This window comes from Micrasema longulum, unplaced genomic scaffold (assembly GCF_059751315.1).
Source record: "Micrasema longulum isolate JH-2025_06_02 unplaced genomic scaffold, ASM5975131v1 h1tg000328l, whole genome shotgun sequence".
NCBI classification, from domain to species: Eukaryota; Metazoa; Arthropoda; class Insecta; order Trichoptera; family Brachycentridae; genus Micrasema; species Micrasema longulum.
In genome coordinates, this window is record NW_028277532.1 from 262,310 (window position 1) to 273,247 (window position 10,938).

At 30.9% G+C, this 10,938-nt stretch overlaps 1 protein-coding gene across 1 annotated transcript; it reads left to right on the forward strand.

Moving 5' to 3' along the window:
• Nucleotides 1-141: 141 nt before the first annotated feature.
• On the forward strand, nt 142-5,221 carry LOC148282447 (uncharacterized). The gene is made up of 3 exons (XM_088225080.1): nt 142-232; nt 2,845-3,213; nt 4,884-5,221. The coding sequence occupies exons 1-3, from the start codon at nt 221-223 to the stop codon at nt 4,965-4,967; spliced, it is 465 nt and encodes a 154-aa protein (XP_088081206.1). The 5' UTR covers nt 142-220; the 3' UTR covers nt 4,968-5,221.
• Nucleotides 5,222-10,938: the final 5,717 nt, after the last annotated feature.

Consider the following 10,938-nt stretch of genomic DNA (forward strand, 5'->3'; position numbering starts at 1 on the left):
ATCTCACGCTGCCTTATAAAGGGTTGACTTGCTGCAGTTTTTCAACTTATAAGAAATTAATACGTGCCAGAAATACATAGGTATTAAAAAAAAAAAACAACATATAATAACAGTGCATCAATCGACCTTGTGTCCCTTTGTATAAAGGATCCGAGGAATAATATTCAAGCCAGTGCAGTTTTGGAAGACCCCAAGAAGAGGTAGTTCCTGATATCACAAGATGAATTCTTTCGTAAGTATTTCTTTGAATACCTGATTTTACTTTCTTTCAATTGTTTCGAATGCTTTATAATACTAAAACATTAAACTGTGAACCATTAATGGCACCAAAACCAAAATTGTATTCAAATTGCGACTTTTTGCGGCAAATTTTTTGTTATAACATCTTTTATTAGTATCTTTTCAGCGTACTTTTGTAGCGTTTGAATACTCTCTTTGAATAAATAATAATGAAAACTCTCCGAAGCATGTTCTGTTTGTAATTATTAAAAACATCGCAAAATGAAAGCGAATATAAAATTATCAAATTTACTCATTACTCGCTGTCGAATATTATTTTTAGGTTATATGAAATAACGTTACATCATTATTCATAATTTCGAATAAAAAGTTTACATGCCCGCTGTGAGTTATTATAAATTTCGCTTTATATTTTCCATTTAACATAATTACAATAATCTTAGATTTTATTTATACGTAGTGTGTATGTTGTAATATACCGATATAATATTTGTGGTTAGCTTTACTAGGACAACATGTTTCGTTATTTAAATAATGTAATATCGTTACTTTAACTTTTGAAAATTGTAAATGTTGACTCGTTGAATCGGGCTGTGGTCCCGTGGCTAGTGTTGCGGACTCATGGATCAGAGGTCCGAGGTTCGAACCCCACTCTACCCTAACTTGATTCCTATTTTTTAATAATTTATTTACAACTCGTTGGAAATGGCCCCAAAAACAAAGTATTTGGGTAAATAATAAGAACCCAAATATTTCCTTAAAAAAAAAAAATTCTACGAATGGTCAAAAATTATATTTTGGCCTTTTCTGCTAGAACTTTAAATAATCTAATATGTAAAACTTGTACACCCGTATTGTTTTGCATTATTAAAAAAAAATCCTTATAATTTGCTATTGGAGTAAACATTGCTTTGACTCTTCCCTAAAAAAAATGTTTGGGATTCAAAAGTTTTATTTTAATGATGCTTTATTTAGTCCATAAAATCTTAAGAACTGATATAACTTTGAATGACAATAGTACAAAAAATTCCCAAGAATACGTTTTTTCAAAATTAATTTGAAATATTTCAAGCCGATTCATGTCTTCGGGTAACTCATTGTACAATTTCAGTCCTCGTACAATGAGTTTTGAGCCTTTTTTTCCCCGTTAATAATATTATTTTTTTTGAATCCCCAGTTTCATATATAGTTGGATAATTTATATAGCGCCATTTTTGTGAAAATCACCTCAATGACATTTTTGGTCAAATTTGATTATATTTTTTATTTTATTTATCCCCTTAATTATTATTTGTATAAAAATTGCAACATTATATTTTATTTGTCGCTTTACCGTGAGCAGGCCAATTTCTTTGTGCATTCTTTCTCCGCCTCGTCAACCTCGCGGTGTAATGGTCAGTGCATTTGCCTACCATGCAAGAGGTCTTGGGTTCGGTAAGAATGATCATCTTACTTTCATGTAACAAAAATTCGTGTAGATTAGGTGCGGAAAGGGAATGATGATGATGATGATTATTTCTACAATGAAATATGTTTCTTTTGAGTATAAGCCGGAAATCTATCACAACACTCTATTATTAGTTGATCCGCAAGAACTTGTGATGTCGTTCAAAGTAGTTTATTTTTATTTTTATTTAATTCTTTTATTTTTTTATTTACTATATATAATTTAAATACATTTTTAAATACAATTTCCCATAACACTGAACTTCCTCATTATGTTTACTTTGGTACATACCACACGATAATATGAATATAAAATCGTGATTGCTTGTTAAAAAAAAAAAATCTTGTGCTTATAAAATTTATATTTGAAGCACTAACTTTGTGGTCATTCAATAAATTATAATAAAAATAAAAATAAAAATAAAAATACTTTGTTACTTACCACTAAACGTATTTTTTTTTACCGACCGGTTTCAAAGTTACACAAGCTTTCTTATCAAGGTTTTTATTTAGTTATGAAGATTATCTTATTTTTTAATTTTAACAGTGTCTATTTAATACCAATCTAATACAGATGGAAGTAATAAGTTAAGTCTTTACGTCATTTAGAATTTTGTGTTTGTTGTATGGAGTGAAGGAGTTATAATTCGATCATTTGCCCTTCTAAAATTAAACAGGAGTGGGCTAATGTGGAAAAGGACTAGGGAAAATGGTTTATTTGATTTATTATTAAGTAATTAATTTATTTATTATTTAAGGTGAAATTTGATGAGAAAGCTTGTGGAGCTTAAAGGATGTTACAATATTTTGAATTTGTCCAAATGTTTGTAGGCAAATGACGGTATTTCATCCCCTAGGGAGTCATTAAGATTTACAAATTACAACATCAACGGATGGAAGAATTGAAGAAATATGGTTGTTCAAACATAGGAAAAATAGTGGATGTAACACAGTGTATAAAGTGACCACTTAAACCAGCCAATGACAGGTCATAAGCCCCGAAAATGCCTAGACTTCTATATTATATTTTCTGAAATGTTCTCCATCTCTGTTTTAATTTGTTAAATATTATGCTTTTCAAAACGAAGTGTTTTTATTTTTATATTAATAACACTAAAATACATTGATGCTGCACGATCTGATTATTTTTCTTTACAGGTGTCTTTTGTATTCGTGGCTCTCGCGTGTGCCGTTTCAGTAACAGCAGCGCCATCCGGCGCCTGGGGTTCTCCATATATTATATCTCACCAGCCGATAATCCTGGCCAAGCCTGCGTGGGCTCCTAAGGCCACGGGCTGGGAAGCTAAACAGGCCGTCTGGCAAGCCCAGCCATCTGCCTGGCAAGCCCAGCCATCTGCCTGGCAAGCCCAGCCATCTGCCTGGCAAGCCCAGCCATCTGCCTGGCAAGCCCAGCCGGCCGCCTGGCAAGCTAAACCGGCCGGTTGGGAGGCAAAGCCCGCTGGATGGGAAGCAAAGTCTGCTGGATGGGCTGCGCAACCTATCGCCATCTCTCACGTCCCCCTTAAGGTAACTACTTTAGTAAACACTAAAAAATGAGGAGTGTCAATTTTTAATTGGAATATAAATACACTCCCTATTAGGGGAACATCAGGTTTTTTAAAACATTTTTTAAATAATAAAGGTCTATAAAATACTGTCCAGTAAAAAAATTCAGTCCAAATAGGGAAATATCACATACTACGAATACCAATAAAAATGTATGAAATGGATTTGGAATAATTAATTGTATTTTCAAAATCAATATGGATATTCTAGAGAAATGAATCGACAATGAATTGAAAAAGTTCATGTGGCATGTGTTATTTACTTTTAATATATATTTACTAGATCAAATTAGTTTAATTTCAGTGAATAGGCAAATATCACATACTACGAATAACAATAAAAGTATATGAAATGAATTTTAAAAAATCAAATGTATTTTCAAAATCAATGTGGATATTGTGGAGAAATACATAACTTTAAAAAATATGTTGGAAAAAAAATACATCCCTAGAAAACGCGACACGTTTGGCATTGATAATTGTGACGTCAAGATTCGTTACGATATTCTATTAAAATTTTAACGGTTACAAACAAAGTTCAAAATTAACATGAATCGTGACGTATTAGGGGCGCGGCCAATGCAATGACCGTTTTTGCTGGAATTCAAAATGATAAATATAAATATATTTTTAATGCTTCTTTTAAGTAATAAAAAATTAAAATTAAAATACAGTAAAAACATATTTTTACTCGACAGTATTTTAAAGAGCCGTATTACTTTTATAATATAAAGAAAGGTTATGCCTACTTTATTCTAAATTTAGCTTAAGCAATATTTAAATGGACTAGAATTTGTTCCAAAACAAACAAACCAGTCAGAAATCAGTTGTCAAACTAAAAAAAACTAATTTTCCGGTGTAATGCCGAAAAATAGAGACATACCTAAAGATAAAAGTAATTGAAAAATAAACTCGCTGCTTTTTAAATTCGGTAGGTACGGGAATAAATAAATCTTATATACCGTGTATCGTGAGTGAAATGGTTTATAAGGAAAAGAATTATTTAAATAAAAAGTAAAAATCTACACTATATTACATGTCCCAAAAACACAAATGATTTTAACAAATTACAACAGGGATGGAGAATACCTTAAATAATATGGAAGTCTAGGCATTAACAGGGCTTATGACCTGTCATTGGGTAACATTCACAATTTTGCCCATGTTTGAACATCCATATTTCTTCAATTCTTCCATTTGTTGATTTTAGAGAAGTCAAAGAGCTGAAACCTTTTTTTGTTATGAAGAGAATCATCTGACTGAATTATTTCACATACTCGGCAACGCCGGTAAACAATTTTTCAATTTTTAAACTTCTTCTTGGTCATAAGCCCTGTAAATGCTTAGACTTCCATATTCCCTTATTTAAGGTATTCTCCATCCCTGTTGTAATTTGTTAATCTTAATGACTCCCAAGGGGGTGAAATCCAGTCTTTAGTCTACGAACATTTGGACAAACTCAAATATCGTAACAAATGATTTTGATAAGTTTAAGCCGTAGGCGTCAATAATTTACATTGTTAATTTTATTGAAATGAGCATTTTATTATGTTAACACGTAATGTATTTTGATTTGAATAGTATTATTTTTCGTTGTCACTAGATTAAATAAAAAAAACTCTTTCTTTTCAGACTATCTGGAGCCCGAAGGTGATAGCAGCTCCTCAGTATATTATTTCTGGGCATAAATACCTTTCAGCCGCCCATTCCTGGTAAATTAATCCGCTCCTGACAACTGACCGCCGATCGCCGACCGCCGACCGCTGACCGCCGACCGCCAACAGTTAACCGCCAACCGGCCAGGGCTATTGTCAACTTTATTTTAACTGCGACAACTTTCCAAACTGCCTCGATCAAATAATAATATCGGTTCGATTACCAGACTGGTTGTAAATAATTGTCCACGGAAAAAAACAAAGAAGTAATGTATATTGAAGACTGACAAAATTAAAGTATTTATAAAAAATGTATTTTTTTCGTCTCTTACGGTTGAAAGTATATTCGATGATTGTGTAAGGTAAACGGTTGACAAATGAAAACAAAGGTGTGTTAAAATTTCTTTTATCTTTTAAGAAATAAGCTGCATTTCAAAAAAATAAAAATAAAAAACGATCTGAAATCTTGTAAGGAAAATTCTATTCTCCGATAACAACATTAAAAGCTAGTACATCACAAAAAAATCAAGTAACTAACATTTTATTAGTAAGTTACGAAATGAGGAAGTTTAGTTTTACGGGAAATTGGATATGAGAAATGATTTCCTGAACGCGGTAAAATTTAGAGCATTAAATTTTACGGCGAAGTTTCTTAAAAATGTAAGAAAAAAAGAATGAAACATTTTAATAAAAACAAACTACTTTGAACCGGGTTGTGGTCCCACGACTAGCGTCACGGACTCACGGATCAAAGGTCCGAGGTTCGAACCCCGCTCTACCACAACTCGATTCCCATTTTCAGTGAATTATTCAATTCGTTGAAAACGGCCCCAAAAATTAAAATATTTATGTAAATCATAAGAACGTAATTATTTATTAAAAGAAAAAAACAATTCAACTAGTTCTTCCAAATAAATCAACAGAGTGATGTGATAGATTGCCGGTTTACAGGAAGCCAGTTCAGCCAGCAGCAGAACTCACCGACAAGAACTTGTGACGTTAAAAAAATCATAGCGCTGATAATACTATCGTAAGATAATAATATTATTTTTTTGGCTGAGTTTAATAGTCTAACAACAAATAAAAAAATATCTGATCATCCTCATTTCAATAGGCACATTCTAGGTTTTTATATTGTTTTTTCAATGCCTTTATCAATCTTCTTCTTCTGCAGCCTTATTCTCTCCACTGCTGGATAAAGGCCTCTTACAAACGTCTCCATTCCTTCCTATCACCCGCTTTCATCATCCACGGTTTACCGGCAATAGAGGCAATGTCGTCGACCCATCTTTTCTGTGGCCCATCTTTTATGTGCCTTTATCAATACTCCCTGTGAATTCTTATCGATAATAATTATTCCTGACCTTTCGAATTACGAAAGATTGATTTAAGAGGTGTTTTTAGATAGTAATATTTTATTATTCCTGGACGTAGATACGCCAGGGAATAATAAAATAAGGTGAAGCGTAATATTCACCACATTACTTTCGATGTAATGAAAATAATATAGATACGTTGCAATAAGAATAGTTTTCTAAAGTAGCTCTCTGTGGAGCTGACCACTGGGTACGCATATGGAAAGAATGCCAATACGAAGAAACGAATCTTTGTTGGTTGATTTCTGAAGCATGTATGAACACACGCTACATATATTATTAAATTGTTAAAAAATGTGATGATTAAAACGAAATATAAAATAATTGGTAACCGCTTCAAAACATGCGAAATAAATTTAAATCCAAATTTACGTGCGTCAGCATGTAGGTACATTCAGATGTCTATAAAATTTTCATTATTTTTAATTTACCAAGTGTTTTGGGATTGATGAAGATTTCTGAACGTTTGTCTTCAAAACATTAAATTTAAGCATTAGGTTTTTTAATTTAAAAGCCGATATTTATTTATTTACTCATTCAAAATTACACTCATTTAAATATAAGTGAACTTATTAAGACTTTTTAGGCTGTGCCCGTGTCAAGCCATAATAAATAACAAAAAAATATATGGTAAAATTAATTAGATTAAAATATAATGACATGTGATACAATATTATAAAAATCCAGAAAAAAGGGTATAAATAATCAAATTCCAAAGAATACAATTTTAAAAAGATAATTAGACATAAATATTAAAATGTAAATTATATAAATTAAGATTCATACATAATCAAATATACAAATAACAGTATCATTAAAATGAACGAAATTAAAGTATAATAGTAAAACATAGTAGGTAGTATCGAAAAAAAAAACAAAAAAAAAAACAAAATGATAGGATCATTGAAATCAATAGAAAAATAATATATATATATATATAAAACAAACAAACAAAAATACTTAATGAAAAAATCATAAAAATATCAAAATATATAACAGTAAAAGAATGGAAGGAAAGCAGATTTGTCAAACTTTGCTAACTGCTAATCTCGAACTTTAAAAAAATTGACCACGACGTCCCTATCGATATATTATACATTTTGTATGATGTATCTTTCTACTTCCTATTAGGAATATCTGTATATAATAATGATTTTTTAATGTTTTGAAGGAAAAATAAATAATTACGTTCTAATGATTTACCGAAATATTTCATTTTAAAGGCCATTTTCAACGAGTTGTAAATATCTTATCATTAGAAAATGGGAATCAAGTCGGGATAGAGTGGGATTCGAACCGCAGACCTTTGATTCGCAAGTCCGAGACACTAGCCACGGGAACACAACCCGATTCAATCATATAAATAGTAAAAAATTGAAGTTTTGATAAATAAAGTTTTTAAGTTTTAAAACCTCTTGGATATTTAAATATATTTATAAATACAAAAGAACCTGCGTGATGTAAATAGCTTATACTGTTTTAAATAATCTAAAATGGTTTTTATTAGTGTAAAATTATCGCTTTGTTTCCAGTATTTGAGTGACATCCACCTTTTATCTAATGTTTGCATTTTCTTATTCAGGTATCTTGGAAAGTAAAGCCTTAATATCAAATGTAGGTCATGTGAACTCCCTTCAGATACCATTAAAAGGATAAAATACATATTTTTTAAATCCATCCTTTATATCCTGTACCTTTCATATTTTCATATATATTATTCTTCTGTACGTGTGATGTCAGTGAACTCCTAAACGGCTTAACCGATTTCCTTCCGTTTTCAGCGAAATGTAGATCTTTGAAAAAATTAAGCATCAATATTTTTTTCATCAAACTACTAGGTTTGCATTCGAGAAGAATGCAAATACAAAAAAATGGAAAGATGTTGATTTATTAAGTTTAAAAAAAGTTTGTTTTTGATTGTTTACAAACAACATTTGCTTTTTATGGATCCTAATCAGATTCTTTCCTTACATTCCTTATAACTTCTTCACATTTAATTATTTTTACTGAATTTTTAGAAATACTAAAACAATATTAACTGACATTCAATACATTTTTTAAAAACCACATTCATGAATAAAGTGCACCCCTGTTGGTGAGAAGAGCCGAGTTTGACATTTGCAAAAATAATTATATATTTGAAAATGAATTATTTTGTGTTTTGGAATTCAACCATAAAAAAGTACCTAGGTACCTACTTAAATTTAATATATCAATATTATAAATTTTCAGTTTTGAAATTTAACCATTAACAAGTACCTAGTACCTATTTATCAATGAAAAGTCTTTTTCCAAGCTAATAGCAGGCAAGCCAACATTCGGGCAGGACAACGTCTGTCGGGGCCGCTAGTTGTGTATAATTATTTAGGCATACAATTTTCATTTATTTATTTTTTCGTACAATATTATTTGCACATTGGGGAGATGTTCTTAATTAGAAAATAATCTTCATCGTTCCTTTCCGCACCTTATGGTGCATAGGAAACTGCGTTCGTACACCAATCGTAGCGTATCTTAATATTTTTTGTTAAATGATTCTTACGCTTCAGGGACTATGAAATATTCTAGTGTAAAAACACCGTTTTGAATTGATATTTTAAGTCAAGCATGTCGAGAATCGAATTCAATACCTCTTGCGTTGCAGGAAAACGCGCTGACCATTTCACCACGCCCCGTGGACAAGAAAGTAAGTGCATATTTAATATAGTCTTAAAATACTATATATGATTAAAGAACTAATCTATTCAAAGCTTTATTATTTCCAACAAGTCTCGAATTAGACCTATAATTATATTTCGTCTAGTCAATAAAATGATTTCTTATTTAAAACTTATTTTCTGAATCACGACAACGTTTTTTATGGCGTTATGTAATAAAAAGTATTAAACGGTACAGAGTAATTAAATAACTATCCAACTTGTCGTTTACCGGCAAAAGAAATACGAAAATTTCTTTTTTGCGTAACAATAAAGACAAATTCAAGCAAAAATATTTTTATAAACTGGCTTCACAAAGCTGTCAACATAAGCGTGTAATTACATTTCATAGACTATTTATAAAGCTCAGTAAAGGAATGGTCAAAAAGGTAGGTATATCAACTTCTGTTTGGTTGAAATAAATTCTCACGAGTAAACACATAAAAGTAACACAAATATCTGCAACATTAAAGTAGGTATAAAACTATATCTAACACAATAAACCTTTTTTGGCTCCGAGTAATGAACTAGAAAACTTTCATATCCTTGTAAAAAATTATGATTCTAAATCCAAGACGATACAAAACTTTATGACCTAGGGTCCAGTTGCGAGCGGTGATTTATTTTATAGGTAATCTACAATAAAATATCATTTTTGTACCTACATATAAGTACATAATATAAATATGAATGATATAATTACAAACGGCTATTTTTTCTGTGGTTTTGTGAAAATCAATTCAAATAACAAATATTATTAATTTCGCGATATACCTACGTAGCTTTATTCAACACTACATATTTTATTACAATACTTGTACAAAAGTTCATTAAAAAATACCACAATGAAATTCAGCTGATATTTCCATTATGATTGAAATGTCAACACTGAGTACTGGCCAATTCTTTTTTGCAAAAAACAGCCACTTCGAACGCCACGTGTCCTATGTAATACATTATAATATGTCAACGTATCATATCAAAGAAAAATAATACTTAGGAAATAATGTTCGTAATACTAGTTTTCGGATAGAGAATCTTCAAATAATGTTTGTAATTTGCAAGCTAATTTTAGAACTAAAAATCCACGACTGGGTTACAGACGTAAAATATAATGTACTTTATTGTATGAAGAAATAAGCTGATGGAATAAGCTAGTTTCGTCGTTCACTGAGAACGGGCTGGGCGCTGGCCACACTTTATAGATATTTTTTTTAGGAAGATATAAACGGTGGTGGTAATTTATAATAAATATTTATTATTTTCCCATAAACATAGTTACTATAAAACATTATTATCTAAAGTCAAATATAATGGTAAGCTGTGCATAATCGCTTATTTGGACGATTCGCCCCTGCGGTCAGGGCCGAGATCACTAATCACTGAATGTTCCGGTTTCGGACGAAAACTTGGCTTAGCCGAAACCTGTCGTCGGGATGTGTCAGAATACGTTTGGCTGTACTCGGGTGCATCTTATGACTCGTGACTCTTAAGTTCTCGTGAGTGTTCGTATTTGTATTTTTGCAATTCCTTTATGTTGATACGTTAAAGTTCCAATAGGCGTACATTGAAGAACTGTTACATATACGTTATATGTATAACATAACATCGATTCAAAAAGCGTTGAAAAGTAAGAAATTTACTTATTGAATTTATGCTTTTTATTTCATTGTGTTAACACTTATTTGAATGATTTCGTAAGGTTTAAAAATAAAAACGCCTAATTTTGGGCGTTTTGAAGTAACTTTAAACTTATTTAAATAAGTTTCGGATTTGGTTTTATTTTCGATTACGATTCCGGTATCGGTGTCGACTGAAAATTATAATTTGTGCGTTTTTAAAATTATTACTATCCAAAATATTTTATGTTGACTTTAACAACCAACGGTTGCTATTGAAAAAATCTAATAGCATCTGCATACAATATAATGTAAGTATTGTTAAATACTTACATTATAGT

Excerpts from the sequence above, each read along its gene's own strand:
- LOC148282447 (XM_088225080.1), top strand. Across the intron at positions 3,214-4,883 it reads TCTCTCACGTCCCCCTTAAG|ACTATCTGGAGCCCGAAGGT; the intron begins GTAACTACTTTA and ends CTTTCTTTTCAG.